General features: G+C 47.6%; 1 protein-coding gene across 3 annotated transcripts in view; it reads right to left on the bottom strand.

Annotated features, from left to right (window-relative positions):
• The window catches only part of PLEKHA2 (pleckstrin homology domain containing A2), a 74833-nt gene that overhangs the window by 38335 nt on the left and 13363 nt on the right, over window positions 1–23135 (bottom strand). The window contains exons 1-2 of one of the 3 annotated variants that reach the window (XM_066237252.1): window positions 22310–22467; window positions 9772–9935 (exon numbers count right to left, since the gene is read on the bottom strand). In XM_066237252.1, the coding sequence (XP_066093349.1) occupies window positions 9772–9912 (141 nt within the window). In that variant the 5' untranslated portion in view covers window positions 9913–9935; window positions 22310–22467. Of the gene's footprint in view, window positions 1–9771; window positions 9936–21949; window positions 22072–22309; window positions 22468–23135 lie in introns of those variants that run through there. The other 2 variants (XM_066237253.1, XM_066237254.1) reach the window with 2 other exon arrangements.

The following is a 23135-nucleotide window of genomic DNA, read 5'->3' as shown; positions in this document are numbered from 1 at the left end:
TGAGGAAATGACTTCCTCAAGGAGCAGAGGGAAGACAGACAGACCTCATGACTCCCAACATCAGTCTGCTGCTTTGACAAAGCCCACCTTGGAAAAGGAAAACAGAAACGGACATATATTTAGAGTATACTATGCACCAGGCCTGCTGCTAGGGACTTTTGCAGGTGTCACTGAATCCCAACACTCCCGTTTTACAGAAGAAGAAACTAAGGATTGAGCAGGTGAGGCAACTTGCCCAAGGTAACACAGGTACTGAGGAGTCAGGCCAGTGGTGGAACCCACCCTTCCTGATTCTCAAATCCCATGCAGTTTCCTCTCTACCACGCCACCTCCCTTCAAATGTACAAGGACCTACTCATTATCTAAGAGTTGATTATCAATGAAAGGTAAATAAAAGAGCAAGACCAGCAGGCTTACGCCAGATGAGGCCCTGTGGAGTTGCCCAAACTGGGCAGGGCAGGAACTGGCCAAACTGGCTCTTAGGTGCCAAACTCCAAAATACTAGGAATTGAGAGACTGGAAAGGGGAAGGAAAGACGCTGGTGGCTGGTGCCCTCTTAACGTCTCTGCTAGCCCTCTGGGCTTCTTAGCAGACAGCGAGGGACACAGCAGGCAGTCAGAACCGACCTGCTGGCCAACTGGTGGGAGGAGGAAGAAGAGAACGTGTGTGGAAATTCCACAGCGAAGGCAGGAACCACCACGGCTGCCCATGGCTGAAACCACAACTCAAACCACCCAAAGCCAAGGTCAGACACGGATCTCAGGGAAGGGCTCACCTACGAAGAGCGCTCTATGGGGACGGAAGGGAGAGCGGAATTCCCTGGGCCCCAACCCCACAGCGCTCACAGCGGCAGGAGGGAATAACCAAAGGAGAGGAGCCCAGCTGCACCCAGGCACTAAGGGACCCAGCCAGGGGCTTCACCCGCTGCTTTGGTATCACACACATCTCCCCTCCTCCCTCTAGCTCCACTACCTGATACTAAATAGAAGAAAGGTGTAACGTCCATGGCTACTCTCTCCATTCTCCAGCTCAGAAAGATGTATTTAACCTTTCCCTTCGAGAAAAGTCAATTCGCTATCATACACTGCTGTGTTGGTGTGACGCTCCCACTCACCATGCAGCTGCCCCTTGTGGCCGTGCAGCAGCACCAGCTTGAGCCAGCACGAGCTTCAGGATGTGGAAGCTTCCCAGCCATCCCATTCCCAGCCCTTCTACTTCCTCTTCCAATCCTGGTGACAATGACCTAAAGACATGGCCAAAGGCCTCAGCTCTAGATAATCTCCTGGACACATTCAGTTTCCAAAACTCCAACTGCTGGCCACCTAACTGTTTCCGAAACCTTAAATTCAGTAAGCCAACTATTTCACCCCTTTCCTCAACTTGGCCCCCTCCAGATTTACCTCAAACTCAATCATCATTTCCCCTCCACCCTCTAACTGATTCCCTTCCCAACTTTTCCGTCTCTGTCAGCAACTCCGCACTTGCTCCCCAGTCAAGCAGGCACTACTAAATCTTTGACTACTTGCCAGACGAGTGGTGGCTCAGTGAATAAACCATCGACCTGGAACGCTGAGGTCCCAGGCTCAAAACCCTGAGGTCGCCAGCTTAAGCGTGGGTTTGCCAGCTTGAGCCCAAGATCACTAGCTTGAACCCAAGGTCACTGCCTTGAGCAAGGGGTTCACTGGTTCGGCTAAAGACCCCCAATCAAGGCATGTATGAGATGCAATCAATGAACAACTAAAGTGCCACAGGTTTTTTTTTCTTCTTTTCCAAGTGAGAGGAGGAGAAATGAGACAGACTCTCTCCCATGTGTCCCAACAGGGATCCACCCAGTAACCCCTGTCAGGAGCCAATACTCTACCCATCTGGGGCCATATTCGCAACCGAGCTATTTTTAGAGCCTGAGACGGAGGCTCCACAGAGACATCCTCCGCACGTGGGACTGATGTGCTAGAACCAATCAAACTATGGCTGCAGAAGAGGGAAAGAGAGAGAAAGAAAGAAAAAAGGGGGGAGAAGGAGAAGGAGTGGAGAAGTAGATGGTCACTTCTCCTGTGTGCCCTGACTGGGAATCAAACCTGGGTCCTCCACATGCCAGGCTGACGCTCTACCACTGAGCAAACCGGCCAGGGCCACAGTGCCGCAATTTTAATGTTTCTTTTCTCCTCTCTCTCTCTCCCCTCCCACTTTAAATTGGTCCCTTCCACTCCATCCCCACCACACTACCACCACAGACATATACGAGAGCTGCAGAACAAATTCCTCACTGTCATCACTGACTCCAGCCTCCCCCCACTTCCCTGTCCATCTCACGTCACTACCGCAACAAACTTCCTTAACAAATAACATCTCTATCAACATCTAACTTGATAAACTTCAGAGTTTATCAAAGCACTTTCACATACATTACTTTATTTCATCTTTACAGTAACTATGTCAGAGATAGAGGTAATTTGTATCATTACTGGTATTTTACAGATGAGGACAGGAGGCTCAAAACAATGGATGCTTCCCTAATTAATGTATTCATCATATCCTGTGCTTAGCTGACACAACTAATAAAAATGAGCTCTGAGTACAATCTCATAGGCAGCCCTGCCCCAAACATACAAGTGCCTGCTTTTCCTTACAGACATTATTTTAATAATAAAATGACATTCATGTCTATAAATAGATAAAATATTTTATGTATATATGCAGAACGTTAAAATCTAAAGCAAAACATGACAATATAACCAGAAACAAATTTTAAGAAAACTTAGACCAGTCATCACCATGGTTTTGCATTAGTAAAACCTCTGCTAAGTTTCAAAGCTTCTATCTCTTTAGCTGCTTGGACTTTAATACCAAGCAGTGCCGACTATTAACATGATTGCTTAAAGTGCTGTTTAGTTTTTACTTCTTTTTAACTTAAACAAAGTACACCTTGTTACAAAGACAAGAATCATTTTATTTAAAATATAAGATTACTATAAAAAAAACATAAAACAAAATTACACTTACAACATTTTAGGTTAACTCTCAAAAAGCCCACACATAATTTTAATTCTTAAAACGTTAATTTAATAATAACCCTTACCAGATTAGCATTTATTTGTTTGTTTGTTTGTTTTAATTTGCATGTTAGTCAAAGTATAAACCTATTGTTTGAAACCTTCCTTTTGGGACTTTTTCCCCCCCTAAAGGAATTCTGCATTCTTACTCTAACACAATAATAGACAAAAGCATGCCAGAAATTCTATTTAACAATTGAAATCATGTGTCATATTGATAGCTAATATACCAATTACACAAAATCCACTAATTAAAAATACACTGCTCACAAAAATCAGGGAATGTGCAAATAGTATAGTGCATTTTCACCAATAAAATAAAAGTTGGTTTTGCACTTCATTTGCATATCCAAACAACTTTCTTTGACTTGTTTGGTTTTCTGATGTTTTTGTTTAATTTTTTTTAAAAAAAATCAATGCTTCTTTTTTTATTTGCTTCATATTCATTTTGAAATATCCCCTAATTTTTGTGAGCAGTATACTTTGCCCAACAATTGTTGAAGAGCTGAGAGTTATCACAATGCTTGTATATACAGAGTATCTCTGGACAGGCACACAGAAACTGGTAATACTGGTTGCCTCTGGCTAGGGGACTCTGTAGCCAGGGAACAGGAGTGGGAGGGAAAAACCTGTCACTGTAATCAGCTCTCCCACATTTCAAATTTTGTATCATGTGCGTTTATTGGCCAGTATTTAAAGAAAGTTATCTAACTGGTTATTGGCATTTTGACAGGGTGAAGCATATTACACAAAAATCTTCTAAATATTGTTGGATTTCAGCCAAATTATGCTCAAGAAGATTGTGATATAGAATACACAATTTAAAAAACACATACTAATATTAGCCTAGCCTTTAAGACAAAACTATCATCTATTATACATTACATATAATATAATTTCCTACCCCTCCTCTGTACACTTTCTACTAAAATGCAACTAAATATTCATCTTTTTGTCAACACAGCTAAATAAAGCTCCTTGCCCCTTTCAATGGAAAGAATTGCTTTCAGTTTATTTAAAAAAAAAAAAAAAAAAAAAAAAAAAAAAGCAAAGGCCTCACAGAAACCCGGAAAAATGCAAAGATGCAATCTTTTTGGATATGATGGGTATTTTGTTCCAAATTCATATCAGGGCCTTTGGAAAGTAAAAGCATCTGAGCATTATTTGGCCAAAGAGAGAAAATACATTGTACAGAGTACATTTGATAAGAACAGCAATCTAGTGCAACACTGTTTTCATGCTTCTGTTTATCCTTTGTTCAGAACTATATCATTTTTACAATTACTTAGCCAAGCAGGCATTAGATGGATGGAACATAAGCATGGTTAATTACTCTGTAGGTGGTGGCAACAAAGTAGAGAAGCCTTATTAAGGAATTTCATCCCCTCTCTCATGATAGGGACCAATATTAAATTAAAAGACTGTGCTGGTGCCACCATATCATAGAAATGTTTTAAGAAAAATCCCGCCAATGTTTATTTCTCCGCATCCCAGTCCAAAGCTCTATCCACTGTGCCACTGCCTGGTCAGCAATGTTTATTTCTATTCAAGAATCATTTGCATGTTTGATATGGTCAGCATATTGATTTTTAAATGCATTAGCCAAATCAGTGGCCATAATCAATAATACTGAAACGTTCCATTTATAGGAGTCCTTTTTCAGCTAATGGATTTCATTCTAAATTAGTTTGGTGTCACCAGCGCCTGTATGAAAAAAAAATACCCTTGATTCCTTCTTACTTTACCACTTCGAAACTAATTCTGGCAGTCATTCAAGGCTGGACTGGGTCAGCACAGGCTGACCCCTAGCATGTGACGGCAGTACGTCCAGGAGCAGACATGGTCGCGGGCCTCTTGTCTCTGACGTTCTGCTGTGCTCACCATGGCCAGCACCTGCAGCTCTACTTCAGAGGGCTGCCATCATGCCACAGAGCCATGCTGCCCACGTTTGCAGAGCCAGAACCAGTGACCGTCCAGTGGGGCATCCGGAAGCCCAGCTCCCGTGGGACAACTCTTAGGTCTCAGTTACTGTCAGCCCTGCAGCAGTGGGCTAAGGCCTGCCTCCCCTCTGCAGACCTCTCCTGAGCTCACACCCTTGTCTGGCTTCCCAGCACACTTGACAAGTCTCAGGGGAACATTTCCTTCATAAAGAACTTTCCACAAATCGCAGTGTCAGGGCCTTCTGGGGAACCCGACCTTAAACACTCTCCAACCATGCGAGCTCACCTTCCCTCCCTGGAGCTGCCTCTGCCCCATGGTTCCCTCACCTAACCGCCCCCTCTTCCCGTCCTCCGTCCTCCGAGGTGCATCACAAGCAACCGGACCTCAGAAATGAAAACACTGAAAACCCGGAAGGGTTCCACAAATGTCAATCACTTGTAGTAATCACTTCCAGATTTGGATTTATTGCTACCCCCTCCATAAAGGGGCGCCCTGCAGCTCTCCCTGCAGCATTTGTATTTAGTTATCTACTCCCTCCCCCCCCCCCCCACTATAGGGCAAGCTCTGGGAAGGCAGAGACTTTGTCTTGCTCACTGGAAGCCTCCGCATTTGACTGGTGTCTGGCATGCAGGGCACATTCAACAACTATGTGTTAAGTAGATTTGCTGAACTCCAGGATCTTACTCTACTCTCAGGCCTTCAGGAAATAAAAGGCCAAAAGCCAAGTTAAGGCTTATGGCCCAAGTAGGATAAATGACTTGCTTATGTACAAAACAACTTAGCGGCCAAGCCAGGATCTGACCCTTGATCTCTGTCTCCTGGGTCTGAGAAAGTTCCATCTAAGACTCCACCTCCAGGCCCTGCTGTTCCCCAGATGGGCGGCGGCAGGGGGCACTGCTACCCCTTCACCTTCTACCGTAATACTGGTATCTAGGCGACTGAACTTAACGATATGCTACCTTGTTATAAAGATGGACTCGGATTTTTAGCACTCTCGTTCTGTGTGTATCGTTTTCATCCTTCCTGAACCTGAAGCTTCCTAGTGGCAAAGGCCTCGCTGAGTTCACCTTCCACGTCAGCTGCAGGACCTTGCTCAAGGCGGAGCACAGGGTGAGGAGAGCAGGTACTCAAGTCAGACAGCCCGCAGCCCGGGCCCGCCTCTGGCTCTGCACCTGCCACCTGGGCAACCCGGAGCAAAGTCGCTGGGCGTCTCCGCACCCTGCAGAACACGGCAGAGCGGGAACAGTCCCTGGGTCCCAGGGCTCTGGGGAGGGTTTCAGGAGCTGATACATGCAACACATTTTGCACAGCGGCTGGTGCAGGACAACCACTCGGGAAGACGTGGGAAGTATAACCTGCAGTCAGTGATAACAGTAGTAAGAGCAGAAGTGAAAAACAGGCTCCATAAATGCCAAGTCGTTTCAACAGGCAAAGATCAGAGACCTGGGTTCAGAAAATCCCCTGCCAATGAATGTCTATTAGTTAAGATGTTACTTACATCAGTTGTCTTCTTTTCCCTATACAACAAGTAAGATGCTCAGTTCCTGAATGGAGTTCCCAAAGTCTCTCTCCACATGGACAGACAAACCTCTCAGTTTGCTCTTGGGAGCACTGCCAACCCATCTTCTCCTGACTCGCGGGACTCCACAGAACTGCCGTCTGGTTTAGGCCATGTCTCCAACCTCAGGAGAGCAAGTGCTCCCAAGTGAGCAAACTGGAGAGCCCTCTCTGGCTTGTTCATTCATTCACTGAATAAGCACACATTTACCAAATGCTGAACACGTGGATCAAAAGCTTAACCAGATGAGCCCCCTGCCACCTATGAGCACCCAGCCCTGAGAGTCCCCTGGCTTCTATGTCTTAATCAGAGACTACCTTTGAAAGCTTTCCTTCCTCCCAAGCCGCATTAAGACAACCGTCTCATCATCTGCAATAACAGCAGAGGAACCGAAGTCTGGCTGCCAAGGTTAGAATCCCGGCTCTGCCACTTGCTTATTCTGTAATCAAGGGCAAATGTCTTCCCCCACTCTGCCTCACCCACCTCACCTTTAGAATGAGGACGGTAATACCTATCAATTAGACTGCTGTCAGAATGAAATGAAAACCCAATGAAGTCTTCAGAACAATGGTTGGCACACAGTAATAAATGTTCACTAACACGACTTTACAACTTACAAAAATATCCACTCTCAAGTCTGAGATCGGCTGTTGGGCCATTTAATATAACAAAGAGCCACGTCAACAACTGAAGAAGTAAAATGTTCAGAAATATTGCTATGTCACAGCTAGACTCTCCTTTTTTAGGCACAGGCTGAAATTTCTGCCTCTAGGGAAAATGTAAAGGATCTGCAGCAGGGGCCACGGGTTTTATTTGGTAACTCAAACTCAGAGAAGGCTGTAGCGCAAAGAGCATCCTGAAAGCTCAGTTGGCACGGAGGCACAGGAGGCTGCCCTGGGCAGGACGGGACCTGCCGGAGAGGCTGACCCGAGGCACCGCAGGAAGGCAGCCCAAGGCCCGGCACCCGAGGCACCGCAGGAAGGCAGCCCAAGGCCCGGCACCCGAGGCACTGCAGGAAGGCAGCCCAAGGCCCGGCACCCGAGGCACCGCAGGAAGGCAGCCCAAGGCCTGGCACCCAAGGTTAGTGCAGGTGCTGGAACCAAGGGCAGTCGAATCCTAAGTCGGGAAAGAGCAAGAGAAATCCTGACAACTGCAACATTCAAGAGTAGGAATGCGGCCTAGCGTGCGGAGGACCCGGGTTCGATTCCCGGCCAGGGCACACAGGAGAAGCGCCCATTTGCTTCTCCACCCCTCCGCCGCGCTTTCCTCTCTGTCTCTCTCTTCCCCTCCCGCAGCCAAGGTTCCATTGGAGCAGAGATGGCCCGGGCGCTGGGGATGGCTCTGTGGCCTCTGCCTCAGGCGCTAGAGTGGCTCTGGTCGCAATATGGCGACGCCCAGGATGGGCAGAGCATCGCCCCCTGGTGGGCAGAGCGTCGCCCCTGGTGGGCGTGCCGGGTGGATCCCGGTCGGGCGCATGCGGGAGTCTGTCTGACTGTCTCTCCCCGTTTCCAGCTTCAGAAAAATGAAAAAAATGAAAAAAAAAAAAAAAAAAAAAGAGTAGGAATGGCGACACTGTGGTCCTAGGTGACATGTCACTGACAGCAAGACTCAGAGCCTGTGGTCCAGAGTATGAAGGAGGCTCCAGCTCTCAGGGGGGGTAGCTGGCAACAGCGAAGCAGGATTCCCCAAGCAAGTAAATTTGGGTTAAGAACAGTCCTAGTAGGAAGCATAGCACTAGGCAGCTAAATCAGCACAAAAATAGACTCGAATCACCTGAGCTAACCGGGCAGGAAGTGGGAGAAGGTATACAAAGGAAGAAAAGGGGGAAAGGACTTATAACACCCAGAGACCGTGACTCACCGCGGCTCATCCCTGGCATGCCGGAAGCCAAGTCTACTGGCCACAAGACTTGATTTCAAGTTCCTCCAACAGTGGGGAAGTGGTACCTAAAAGGTTACTTCCTGTCACGGTAGACTCATGACTCAGCTGTGGGCACCTCTACAGAGCAAAGGCAGGGAGCATGATACAGCAGGGCCCACAGGCAAACCCAAAAACAGCATCACAAGAGGCAAGCATTCCAGGGTAAGTCAAAGATGTAACTGTCCATACGAAGGTTTTATTCTGAATGTTCAGCACTCTGAATAAAAGTAATCAACGGAAGGTTTATGAGGAATGTGGGGTGAAATAGGGCACAGCTCCGTTTAGGATTAAGTCTTTCCTGGAGAGGGCGATTCACGTTTTCTGTGCCTGCAGCGTTTTCTCTCAGCCATCAAACCCAGAGGACCAGTGCCAGAGGCCGCCAGAGGGTGAGTCGCTGGGTAATGATCTAGAGACTCACGGGACTCTTCACTTCACATCTTAAAGCCCAGATCCATCCCCCAACACTCAGACTTTCCCCTTCCCAAATCTCTGAACCAGAGCCAAAGCCCAGGTCCACTCCTCACCCCACCTCAATATGGCCATGACCCATGACCTTGCCGATCAGGGGGCCACACCAGTCTTTGGGGACTCATTCCATTAAACTGCTCTAAGGTAGTGGGGAGGAAAGAGCCAACAGCTCTTAATAGCACGAGAAGAAAGACTTGAGATCCCACATCTTCTGAGACCAGGGGCAACTCCAGGGACTCCCAGGCACAGAAATAAACTTCGTCGACTCCACTGTCTGGGACTCGGCTGTTTTTCATCTGTAGTGCAAAGGAGCAGAACTGAGTTCCAGGGTCACCTCCAACCCAGGACTGGGACTCCTGCAGGAGAGCAGGGAAGCCCAACACTTGTCCAGCTTAGGGAACCAGGTCACATTCTCTGCAGGGGAGGGGCCCCAGACTGGAAGAGCAGGAGTGGCCACAAGGCCACAGCCCTAACAGGAGAGGTGAGAGCAAGCAGGCCATGCTCTGCAGCCTGGATCCAGCCCGGCCAGCCTCGGCCTGACTTTTGCAAGTATTAAATTCCTGAGTGTGAGAAAAGACACCAGATCCCCTGGGTCAGGAGAGATGAGCTTTTTTCTCAAAGAACCAGGGATGATTTCCTGTGCACATGGGTGGGTGTGTGTGTGCATGCGTGTCTGTGTGTCTGTGTGTGTGGTGGCGTTTTCTCCTCCTTACTGACCAGCAGGTCAGTGTTAGGCATGAGATGAAGCCCTTGAGGCTAATCCCGTGTGCATTCCACCCAGGCAGCGATGGGCAGCCAGCCACCCTGCCACCTTCCCCCGCAGCCTCTCACCTGGGGGTTGTCCATGTACCAGAGGAGGCAGTTGGCCTGGGTGTCCAAAATAAAGTACCTCCGCAGAAACTTGCCACTGTTCTCATTCTCCTCGATGTCCAGAAACCCACAGATGCGGTTCTGCCGATCCACATAAGGCATTCCTGGGCTCTGCTCACATCACCCTGCACGGCAGGAGGGAGGGGGTGCTGGTGAGAAGGAGGGTGAAGTGGGCCCTGCCTCAGGACCTGCAGGAAACTCACTCTGGCTATCACCTCTGCGAGAAGCTGAGCTGACACTCTCTCGCATCAACCTCCTTCTTTCCCCAGGGCACCCAATGTTCCACCCCAACCAGACCCTGGAAACCTCCATTGGTTCTAGTCCATAGCAGTCATCAAAGTCCATTAACATATATCACCTAATTTTCTTGAGGCTCCTTTGTGTGCCGAGCAAAGCGTCAGGAACTTTACATACATAGAGGGTGTAAGCCTCGATTTTGGGTCAGGGGCCAGGGTTCCAATACCAGTTCTGGCCACTTACTGTGTGCCACAACTATTTAATCTTTGTGTACCTCAGTTTATGCATCTATAAAATGGAGATAATAACAGTATCTGCACCTCATAAGATTTTGGTGAAAATAAGTGCTTGGCACAAATTAAACACTTAATAAACACTAGGTATTACTATTACCCCTTCACAAAAGCCTTGGAAAGTAGGTCATAACCCAGTTTTATACATCAAGAAACTATTTCAGAAAGGATTTAAGCTCCAGTTCAAATACCTGGGTAAAACTTTTCCAGGAATTCACTCAATAACCGCAGCCCCGCCATATTCATGAAGGTGCCAAAGACTTAACCTGAGGGGCCCTGGGACCTTGTGGCAGGGCCATATGCTTCACTTATGTCACTTTGCTGTTACCCAGAGGCCACTTGTAATTGACAAAATAAGGGACAGGAGGACAGCCCCAACCCTAAGCACTTTCACTGACTCCAGAGGGTGTTGGTGTTATGAGACATACCACACGCTCAAGCCAGCCTCCCCTTCCTTGTGATTTCCTTCTGTCTCTCTGAAGAGCCAAAGGAAAGGGCAGAAGCTCTGTTCTCCTCCCAAATGAATATGAGCAACTTCCCATAAGCAGTTACACCCAACCTGATGCATAACACAATGTAGAAGTGAGACAAGGTCCCACAAGGATTAGAAAACACCTTCTAGGCCAGGGGTCCCCAAACTTTTTACACAGGGGCCAGTTCACTGTCACTCAGACCGTTGGAGGGCCGAACTATAAAAAAAACTATGAACAAATCCCTATGCACACTGCACATATCTTATTTTAAAGTAAAAAAAAAAACGGGAATAAATACAATATTTAAAATAAAGAACAAGTAAATTTAAATCAACAAACTGACCAGTATTTCAATGGGAACTATGGGCCTGCTTTTGGCTAATGAGATGGTCAATGTCCGGTTCCATATTTGTCACTGCTAGCCGTAACAAGTGATATGACGCGCTTCCGGAGCCGTGACTCATACGTCCCACGTCACCAGAAGTAGTACTGTACGTGAGCAATGCTGCCAATGACCACCAATGAAAGAGGTGCCCCTTCCGAAAGTGCAGCGGGGGCCGGATAAATGGCCTCAGGGGGCCACATGTGGCCCGTGGGCCGTAGTTTGGGGACCCCTGTTCTAGACTTTCAAGGACAGACACCACCCACCCAGGCCAGTGTGGCTCCAACAAGCAAAATTCACTAAGACCCAAGCCCACAATGGATCTTAGTCTACAACTAAGCAAAGCCATGAGATGGCCGGCTGAAGGCCACTGCCTGCACGGCAACACTGGTCAGCAAGGAAGCTACCGAGATGCCACCGCTGTGGTCATTCGAGCCCAAGGGGCAGGTCTCACCAGCAGGGAGACATGGTCCAATGAGACCAGGCTAATTCTAAGAGTGGTGGCTGGTGGTGCAGTCTGTTTTCTCCCACCCCCACAGGGGCCTGGCGGTGTTGAAAGTCTTCCCTCCAAGTCTTCCCTCCCCCCCAAAAAAACTGCCCCCACACAAACAGGTATCAGTGAACAGTGAATCCCTTGATTCCAGGTAAGGTCAGGCCAGAATTCCAACGGGAACAGACTTCATCAGAAGGGAGATAGATGGGCCAGGGAAGCCCATGGCTACTCGCTGGGTAATGACAGGGGACAAAATAAAGCAGGTAGGGACACAGCAAAGGAAGTAACAGGAGAAATAAAAGAGAAGGAGACAAAAGGATAAAAAGTAGAAAGAGCAGGTTAAGAAAGATGGCCGAGAAGGAAGAAGTGCGGCGGAAGCGGAGACAATGGCAGGGCGGGGTTCGGGGGAGACACAGCCCTGCGCGAAGGAGCGCTGGCTCCCACGGGTGCCTGCAGCCAGGGGCGCTGCTTCTCGGGGCTTCCACGAGCAAAGCCACCATCCTGGCTCCGTTCACACGGAGGATGTGTCAGCACAGGAAAGGGAGAGAAATGAAGACAAGCCAAGAGTTAGGAACAAACGCCATGGGAGGAACTTGAAGTCTTCTCGCACACACGGGGTCAAAGATGGGAAGGCAAGTAGTCTGGCGCTGGTGGGGGCGGGAGCGTGTCCCTGAGAAAGAATGCAGCTTCCCCCTGGGAACAGGGGGACACAGGAGCCCCCTGCGGAAAGGCTGGGACAGCCTCCCAGTGAGAGTGCACAGCTGTCTGGTCAGGCTGATGGAGCGCACCCCCCCCCCCAAGAAAACTTGGCAAATTCCCCTGATGCGGCCAGAGAGACAGAATTTCCAGGGGTTTCAGGACTTGCCACTCCTGGGGCATTTCGAAGCGAAAGCATATAAACTGCAGTGAAACAACGAAGCCAACTGTCTGAGCCCAGTTGGTAAGCACAGCACCCAACTCCATGCTGGCTTTCAAATATTCCCCTTTCAGCCAACAGAATTTTAAAAATGTCTGTCTTTTTTCTCAAGTCAGAGGCTAAACAAGGCACTCTGTCTACAACCCTCCAACAGCCCACTTTTGTTGGGGTGGGCTTCCCTTCGCATGGATCCACAGAGGAGAAGACCTTCATGAACCAAAAGGAAAGATGATAAAAGGAAGAGTTCTGGTTACAACATCTCCTGACTGTGGTTCTAGCCCCAGAAAAAAAAGCTACTCAGACGTACTGAGAAGCCACTGAGTCACAGCGCTCATCGAGAATGTGGGAGGTGGGAGGAAGGATTAGCTGCAGGGGACCCAGCATCACAGGGACAGGTGATTATAACAACCTGACCCACACAGAAGTGACACACTCAAAAGATGGTGCACAGAACACAAACCTGAGGTCCTAAGCCCCAATCCTTGGAGAGTTCATTCAGATCCCATTTATTTGTACAGCTCTTGTCACAATACCCGCTAAGATGTGGCACAGAGAGCCAGCTGTCTCCAGCCCCCAAATCCCCTTTCTCTGTCTCTTAGACCTGCCACCTTTACCTTCCAAGTTTCTGGTCTTTTGCTCAGAGGGACCCCTCCAATACAATTAATTCTGACAAACAGCTGGGCAGTGAGGGGAGAAAAGAAAGTGCTAACAATTGGTACTAATGGGGGGGGCCCACCTAGATATACACATACATACTGTCACCCCAAAATTCCCCTACCAAGACCAAGAGGAAGCTTTGAAATGTCCTTTCTAATTCTCATGACATTCTTCCAGTTACACTATTTTAGTCTGTTTTCTGATTCTCTAAAATCACTTGTTAAAATGTCATTTTAACTTATATTCCCCAGTGTAAAATCACTGGGTGGAGGGTGACATTGGGTGGTTTAACCCAGGAGTTGCCCCTACGTCCGTATGTCCTGGACCCCAATCGCTGACAGTGTCTCTCCCCATCTCCTGGGACAATATGCAACATGTTCTTGCTGGGTTAAAGTACCAGATACCCCTCTCTCAGGCTAGCCTCTTCTTCATTGTTCTAACACCATGAAGAAACCACCCAGCAAGTAGCTTCTTAGTCTTGACAACGCATGGAAGACAAAGAGAACAGATATTTGTGCAGGAAGGGACCTTGGTCCGCCCCACACAGTACCCTCCCTATCTTTCCAAAGCATGCCAAACCTCCCTAGTGTCTTCCGTATTTAGTGCAAAAATCACAACATAACAACGCTGGCATTTTAAAAAGATCACGCTAGCCAACCATTTTCACTTTTGCATGCTTTTTTCATGCCCCTGCCGGCGTAATCAGCCTTTAAACTTTTTAAGTGATATCATAAACTTGTTGCATGCTGCAAGTCTTTATGATCATTATTTTTAATGGTTACATAACATTACTGGACTGTATTTACTATAATTTACTCTCTATGCTTAGACAGTTAGATTACTTTCAATTTTTTACCATTATAAATAATGCTGAAATGTACATATTCATGGCTTTGTTTCTTCTTTAACATAAAAACAACATACATTCCGAGTAATAATGTGACTAGATCCTAGCTTATGATTTTTTACAATTCTTGAGAACTATTTCCTGCTTCTTCTTCCACCCGGACTTTATGAAATGTGAATCAATGTGATGTGTGCACACAACCAATATCGATCTCTCTCTCACACACATACCCCAGACCAAACCAAACCAAAGTGTGGCCTCACATAATCCAGGTAACAAAATAATGTATTTTAAAGAAAAGCAAAATAAAAACGAGGAGAGTCTTACATTATCCAGATTTCTTCAGTATTTAATTTCCTAGGTATGTACTGCAAATGAAAAGATATTAGATAATTTAGAGTAAAAATGAAACTTTGAAGAAAAAGAGTGAATTTGCGTGAAGTTACCCATTGATCAGCAGCAGAAAATGGGTTAAAATGTCAATCAAATGGACCTGAAGAGTATTATGCTAAGTGAAATAAGCCAGTTAGAGTAAGGCAAATACCATATGATTTCACTCATATGGGGAATCTAATGAACAAAATGAACTAACAAAACAGAAACAGACTCAAAGAGCGCAGGCTGACAGCTGTGGGGGGGCAATGAGGGAGGGATGGAGAGATTGAACAAAAAGGAAAAAAGAGAGAAAACTCACAGACACAAACAACAGCGTAATGACTGCAGGTGGAGAAGGGGGGAGATAAATGTGATGAACAGAGACTTGACTTGGGGTGATGAACACACAATACAATGTACAGATGATGTGTTGTAGAACTGTGCACCTGAAACCGGTATAATTTTATTAACCAATGACACACTAATAAATTCAATAAAATGGGGGAAAAGTCAAGTAAACCAAGATTCCTGGTCAATATCTGCCAGGTGACCAGACAAAGCTCATGAAGGAAAAAAGGGTCAAAGGCTGCCTCCCTTACATACAATGAGATCAGGGGAATCGGGAGGTTTTTCTGTCCAAAACATCTCCTCAATTGCCCATTTCAATGCCTCAGGTCTCATCACTAGAGAAGAGTCAAGAATAAAACTGTCCCCTAGGAATTGAGGCAATTGACATCTTTGTCAAGCTCATAATAGATACCTGAAACCAAGACCCTAATAAATAGAACACACGCAGATGGAAGAGAGAGGCAGTAGAGGGATGAAAGAGTAAAGGAAGATTGGCTTGAAACAAATGTTATCTACTTTAAAAAGTTCCCTAAGATTCTTACATACCCAGGACAGGAGTAGGAACTTTTCTGGGAAGCAGTTTGGCAATATGTAACAAGAGCTAAAAATGTTCATACCCTTTGACCCAGTAATTCTACTTCTAGGATTCCATCCAAGTAAATGAATAAAGATGCAAATAAAGATTAAAATAAAAAGATAGCAACTGCAATAGAATTAGTAGTAACAAAAAGTTGGAAATGCTCTGAATGTCCCAATGATTAGGGAATAATTAATTATGAGATATTTGCATAAAAAATATTACATAAGCATGTAAAAACTATGTTTTCAAGTCATCTTTAAATGAATAAGGGAGAAACCATATCCTGATAAGATTTTTAAAAATATAATGTGATTTATAACAGTGTTTTTCAACCACCGATCCACGGACCAGTGCCAGTCTACCAGAAATTTTGTGCCATCTACGAAAGAGTTAACCACCCTGACGCTGTATGAAGATTAGAGACCCAGTGATCTTAGTTGAATTTGCCTATGCTCAGGGTTATTTCTGCCTTAGCGGTCCCTGAAATAATTCTATTTCCACCAGTCCACAAGTGTAAAAAGGTTGAAAACCACTGACTTATAATATGATCTCAACCTCCTAAATGTTATTTTTGTATTTCTACAGAAAAAGACTGACATACAGAGCAAGTTATTAGCAGTTAGTATCTATGGTTTGTGGGTGAATTTTATCTACTTCTATATATTTTCTATATATTTTCCATATTTTCTACAGGGAATGTTTGTTATTGAATTTAGTAGGAGGGAAGAAAGCTGTTTAACTCCACACAAACCCTCACCTCCAGTACAGAAATTTTGAAGCCGAGAATAAATTTCTCAAGTCTCCAGAGTTCACAAACAAGGTAAACCATGCCTACATTATAGCTCCCCTAGGACTTCTTGGTATGTCAAAGTCTTAAATCTAAAAAAGCAGTATCTCACCCATCACAACTGCCCAAGAGCCAGGTACCTATACTCAGGGAGATTTGGCACCCTTCATTGCAGCTGGGTATCTCACTTCCTATTTCAACATCCTCTTAGAAAGGCTCTTCCCCTGCAGGTTTGGCTCCTTACTCTCTAGCCTTCCTAAGAGGAGCCCCTGTATTTGGAGCCAACAACATTCACCCCCAAGTTGTTGCCTCCATTCCTCTATTGCTATAGCACCTGAGCCACACCAAGCCCAGAACTCTGGGGAAAGGAAAGGAAACCTGACAAGGATCCCAGTGGAATTTTCCATCTTGAAACTTGGCGGATAGGGTTGACATTTTAAAAATAAATGGCTAAATTGATGAACAGATAGATAAACAGATTTTTTTAAGAAAAAAAAATCTATAGAGCTATTAAGTCATAAAAGCTATAGTTTGCTGTATTAGACATCTGTCTTCTTTTAAGATTTTACTTATTAATTTTAGACAGAGGAGAGAAAGAGAGAGAGAAAGGTGGGGGGTAAGGAGCAGAAGCCTCAACTTGGTAGTTGCTTCGCGTATGTGCCTTGAGCAGGCAAGCCCAGGGTTTCAAACCAGCAACCTCAGCATTCCAGGTTGATGATTTATCCACTGAGCCACCACAGGTCAGATGTACTGGATATTAAGATCACTAATGTAGTTTGGGAAGAAAGGAAAGACTAGATAGAGTAAAATAATGGAGTTTGAGCTGCCTGACCATTCTGACACTGTTGGGGTGTATAAAAATATAAGAAGGGGATAAAGCCTTAAACAGCATTGGCCCCATTATATGATATAATCTAACCTCCAGTTCAAATATGTTTTAATTTACTTGTTTTTTAAATTTGGAGATTTTTCTTTCACATTACTCTTTGTTGGCAGGACAGGGAATTTCAGCGATTTTAGTGGAGAAAATGGTCAGGAAGGCATTTTATGACATGGAGTGGGGCACACAGTAAGTGCATCTCCTGTCTTATTACCCACTGGGGGTGGGAGAAGGAGGGTGGAGCTGGAGACAGCGGGGTCCAGAGTTGGCAGTAAGTGATAGGGATACCAACAGGAAATTGCTAAATTTCTACAGGAGAAAGTTTATCAGGAAATGACATCAGAGGTCTCAGCGAGGACTGTAATAGAGCAGACAGGAACTGGGGTGTGGAGGTTAAGAGCAGGCACTCAACTATTCCTAGAATATGCACGGGCCATGTGAACGGAGCGCTCACCTATGTTAAACTGTTGCATACACAGAGATGGCCTGTAGAACCACAACAGCGGCAAGGGCCCGATAAAAATCACAAGAACAATAACAAAACAAAAGCTTAGCTATTTCAGAAGACATCCCTGAGAATAGACCAATGATGATAACTTAGGAAGTGTGGGAGCATCTACTTCCTACTGTTATCACCGCATTTTGAAAATACCATCAGAGCAAACTCCAGACAGTCTTAAGGCAGGAAAGTAATGTGAGAGAAGGGAATGTACTGACAACATGTTCCCAACGGAAGCTCGGGGTGAGGAATGCAAGCATCTACAGGAATGGGAAGATTAAGGAGCCTTCTTGACACGGACAGCCCAATCCCCACTGGACCCAAGAACTCTGAATGGAGGGCAAAAGACACTCAAGGAACTTTGAAGGGAAAAAAATTGGTCAGGGGTGAGGGGGGGAATGGCAGAAGTATCTGAATACTGATACCACTGCAATAAAGATGCTAAAAACAACAAAATATTTCAAACACTCATGACCTCTCTTAACAGCAGCCTCTTCCATGTTCAGAGAAAATGTGGTTGTTGGAGCCAGCAGGAAACAAAGGCCTGCCACAGGTCAAGGCTCCACCAGAGAGCTCACCAGGGCAGAGAGCTGCCACACTGGGTCTGTAAGTAGCTTAGAAAAATGGAGCTCTCCAACCTGCAGAATCATCCAGCACCCCCCCACACACACACACACTTAGAGACTCAGCGAATTGTTTCATGGAGGGGATTCCTAGCAACAGCCACAAAGGAGCTCCAGAGTTACAATCTTCACTTAAAACTTGCCAGTGTCAGCCACTAAAATGTGGGCAGTAGGAACATGAAAACATTATTATCTCTACTCTCGACCAGTTTTTTGAAAAGTTAAGAGCATCTGTCTAAGGGCATGTGCTCACAACCCTGAATTCAGGGAGCGAAGAGGAGTGACAAGGAGGATGTGCCGGTGATGACCATCAGTCCGAGCGCGTTTGATGAAACTCCTGTAGGAAGAGGACCGTGGAAAGGGGTGTGCGGATTTCAATTACCCATTGATGCGGCAGACTTAGCGAAGCGAAAGAAGGTGGCTCTAGAAAGTCAGACTCTGCTGAACGTTTCTGGGCCTCTGTCCTCGTTTGCAAAATGGAGAGAATCACTGTACTGACTTCAAAGGTGGCAAGTGGAGATTCAATGAAATAAATAACGTGTGCAAAGTGCTTACCAGGACGTCTGGTAGAGTAAGCACCGGGCACATGTTGTTAAGACGTCTGTGTATGCGGAGAGCCTAACGAGCAGTGTATGATGACCATGACTACCGCAGAGCTGCTCAACGCAGGGCAGGCAGCTGCAGGGGCCGTCACCGCCCCTCCAATAGCAACTAGCAAATTATCAATGGAAAGGCCATGACATTGGGTTCCCCCACAAAGAAAGACCTAAATTTCCCTTACTCTGGTCTCTATTTCAAGAAGCATCATATTTTACATCTCTAAAACACTCCAAGAGGTTTAAAAAAAAAAGAAAAAGAAAATCCAAGAGCTCCACAGACCTCCATCTTTGCCAGCCTACCCTGGATGTTAACAGAACCCAGCCATGCCTATTGGGTTCCAGGAAAGGGTCTCTGGAGCTGCCTCCTGCTCCACCCAAGGGAGAATCACAATAGCAGAGAGCCACTTTGCAAGTGGCTGGCCAAATCAGGGTTCGAGCTGATGGCACAGAGAGTACTACCCTTTGTAGTACTACCCTTTAAGTGTAGTGTTTCCCAGGAGTGTTAGGACCAGCAGACCTGGCTTTCCACCCTCTTTATCTCAGTTGGCCAACCTCTATGGGCAGAAAAGCACACCACAGGCCCAAAGCTGAAAGCCTTTCGCCTGCCTTGGGCAGTGCCAGGAGCTCCTGCACCACCAGCGTTCAGAAGTCCATGGTGAGCAAGCCCAATTCGGTCTTTAATCCTCTGCAAGTCACTTCAATCAATGGAGAGTCAAGGAAGAGAAGAGCCTTTCAGAAAGAAGATAAGTTATAAAGCCCAAAAATCTGGTGGGGCTTAACAGCCAGGGCCAAAGGAGGGGAGAACAGAGTAACCCAAGATTTGAAATAAAGGTCAACTACAGTCCCGCTGCACCAAGCACAGGCCCCGTCAGAACGGGAAGGGACCTCATCCCTCCCATCTCTCGGCCATTCTAGCTCCCCACCCTGTCCAATTGCCAGGTTCAATGATGGGCTTATATGGGGCAGGGCTAGGAGTCTTCTCTTCCCATCGGCTGTCAAACCATAATATTTGCTCTGCTTCCTTCCCTTCCAAAGCCTAACAGATGAGATTGCCAGAGTCCTACCCAGCTCACTAAGACAGATGGAAAACTGAAAGTCAGGCAACCCAAACTGCTTATGGTGGGCAGAGACAGAGCAACCCAATGTTCTAGCACCCAGATCCTCTTTTCCAAGCTCTAGGACTATTTCAGCCAGAATGAATAATGCCCCAGCAGTTTCAGTGAATCAGATACTTACTGCACTGTGGCCCACAGCAAGATCTAATCTGAGGCATTTCCGCATTCTAACAGGGGCATCACCCTACCTGTCCACCTGCCCCATGAAGAAGACAGGAAATCAATGAAGTGTCAACTGGATGTGCACAGTGAAGACCGCACTCCTGCTGCTTGGATCTTCCTCAAGTTCCAGCACTTCAGCAACACGCTACAAGCCTGCAGGGGGCTGCTCGGGAGGGTCTGGCTAATAGGGCTGATGCATCTCCCCTCCCACTTTTGCAGAATCTCTCCAGAGGTAGGCATCAACCAAAACCTGCATGCTTTCAGGATTTATTTTAACCTTGGTAAAATATCGAGCTAAATACAGTTCAGCTCACTATGATGACATGACGGGATCCGCAGGCCCTACTTCCTTATACAGAAGAGAGAAGAAAGCACCAACAGAGGAAAAGAAGGTTTTGCAAACTCTCGACCTAAGAGCAGGTGGTTTCCGAGTCAATACCTAGGAGACTAGCCATCTCTGAAACGAGCAAGGCTCTCTTCACCAGCTAGCCAGAACAAAGTGAGGAGTACCACACTTTGCAAAAATCGGGGCTTACAAATAGGGCAGCAGATTACTTAGGTGTAAAGGCAACATCTGGAGTAAATCTTCATGAACCAGCCTGATGAACTGAATTTCTATAGGCTGCAAGCACTGCCACACTCCTCTTTTCCCTTCCATTTGGACAGGTGCAGACCATTTATGTGCCTGCAGTCACTCATTCATTCATTCAACTAACATTTACCCAGCACCTAGTAGAAGTCACACATTGAGCTGGCCACAGAGTCTAGACTACAAGCCAGACTTTCACTATGACAAAAACCGCCCGCCTTCAAATGGCACACAATGAAGAAGGCTGAAATGATAATAATGCTTTTTTTTTAAAGCTTCCACTGGTTTCTCAAAGCATGCTAGATCTCTCTATTTGAGCAAAACCTTTGTGTTCTAGGAAGCCTCTGAGCTCCCTAGACTGGAAGCTCCCTAAAGACAGAGGCTGAATTTAGTTCATCGCTGCCTTTCATATCCTTAGTATCCAGTGTGTCAACTGAATGCAAATAAAAGAAAACAAACATTTCTGTTCTTTCAAGATCTTTGGCTTTGCTGTTTCCGAAGGCTTTGCCTCCAGAGAAAAATGAAGCTCCAGAAAGAAGTAAAAAGGGGACTGACTCAGATATATTAAGAACAAACAACGTGAGTACAGTTTTGGAACCTCCGCCCAAGTGCAAGCACCAGTCAGCGGGCTGAGGTGCCTCCAAGAGCCACAGCTGGCGTCCTGGTAGAACGCGTTCCCCCTCCCTCTTCTCTGCCGTTGACTCTCCTTTGCAAAGCCCCATTTGGAGTCCTAAAGAAAGAAAGGAGGAGGGATGGGAGGAATTAGAAGGGGAAGACACAGCTTGAACCCACACTCATCAAGAAGGAAGGAAACCTGAAGCCGAGAGGCTGGGGGGCAGGGCTGCCCTGGGGGAGGAGATCTGTAAGGCTGAAGTTGGAGGGCATGCCTGGACACTTTTCCTTCCTACAGGCCTCTTTTTTCCCTTTTCCTTTCTTTCTCTCTCTCTTTCTTTCTTTCTTAATGTGATAAAATAACAATTCAGAACTGCAAAACTGGTGCAGAAAAAGGGAGTGAGGTGAGGAAGAAGCTGGATAAAAAGAGACTGACAGACAAACAGCTCCCCTCGAGGTGTTTTCCCAACCTGGCGCTGTATGTGCATTTTAGGACACTTTTTCTTCAAGTCAACCCCATAGCCTGGAATTCCAGAAGCCCGCGGGCCCGGGCTGGAGCCAGAGGAAAGGAAGAGACCTCCCTACGGAAGCACACTAGGCCTGTCCTGTAATAAGATAATAGGGGAGAGAGAGATGAGTCTCCACGGCCCAATCCGTGCCCCAGGGACTTGCCTGGACGGTCTCAGCTCGCCTGCCCTACCCGCAGCTCGAGCAGTCGTTGCGGAGCCGCTGCCCCAGCGCCAGAACCCGCAAAGAAGTTTCGCCGCTGCACAGTGAGAAAATGCAGCTCAGCAGAACACCCGCCCCCACCCTCACCCGGCCCCACCCCCGCGGCCCGACCCCTGACGGCCGCGACCTTGGCCACCCCGGACGCTCCAGAGCATTGGAGGAGGGGCTGCCTCCAGGCTTTTCCGGGGCGCGAGGAGGCGGCCGGGGGCCACGGCGACCAACTCGACTCCCCCAGCCCGCGCTGGCCCCTGCGCGCCCCTCTGCGCCTCTCCGCCCCCAGGCCCGCGAGGGCACCCAACTTACCCCGCCGTGCAGGGGCCGGGGCTCGGGCAGGGTGCGTGGGTTACATCGGGGTGGGACGCGCCCCTCCAGCCCGCGGGGCCGGCACTCTCGGGGGATTTCTTTATCTCGCGGCCAAACTCTCGGTGCCTCTGGCTCCTCTGGCTCTTCTCCCCCCACCCACCCCGCCCCCTCCTTCTCTCTTGTCTCTCGGCTCTTTTTTCCGGGTTAATTACGTTTCGCATTAAAGCAAAACCCAGCCCCGGATGTGAGTACAATGCTCCGCCGAGCCCGCTGGGGGAGGAGAGGGGTGCCGGGGCGCCGCGGGGTGGGAGGGGGCGCGGCCGGGCGCGGCGGGCTGCGCGGAGGAGGCGGGGCGGGCGCCCAAGGCCCGGCCCCGACCACCTCGCCAGCGTCTGCCGCGGTGCAGGTGGCACCTGGGCTGCGAAGAAAGGCCCGGCCTCGGACGCCTGACCCCGGCAGCAGGTGTCCGGAGCGGGAAAGGGGCCCGGGGTAGAGAGCATCCTCGAAAGAGGGAGGCGCAGACTCCCCCTTTATCCCCATTTCTTCCCAAAGCCCCACCGCGCGACTTCAGTCGGGCCTCCCTCGCATTCTCCACCCTTGCCTTTCTGGGGCCGTGAGACTAGGTTTAGGGTTAGGATCGAAAGAAGAAGCGCAGGTTCTCCCGGGTTGTCCTGAAATTGCCCGAAGAGAGAGTACAATGGGGCCGGACGATCTAACGGGGGATACAAGGACAGAGTGTGGCGCAAAGACGCCCTTTCTGCCCTCAGAGAGGGAGGGTGCTGGGGGGGGGGGGGGAGATGGGAAACCGACGAGCTTGCACTAAGTA

Source organism: Saccopteryx bilineata, chromosome 6 (genome assembly GCF_036850765.1).
Source record: "Saccopteryx bilineata isolate mSacBil1 chromosome 6, mSacBil1_pri_phased_curated, whole genome shotgun sequence".
NCBI classification, from domain to species: domain Eukaryota; kingdom Metazoa; phylum Chordata; class Mammalia; order Chiroptera; family Emballonuridae; genus Saccopteryx; species Saccopteryx bilineata.
Note: the sequence above shows the minus strand (reverse complement) of the source record. Positions and strands in the feature narration are given on the sequence as shown.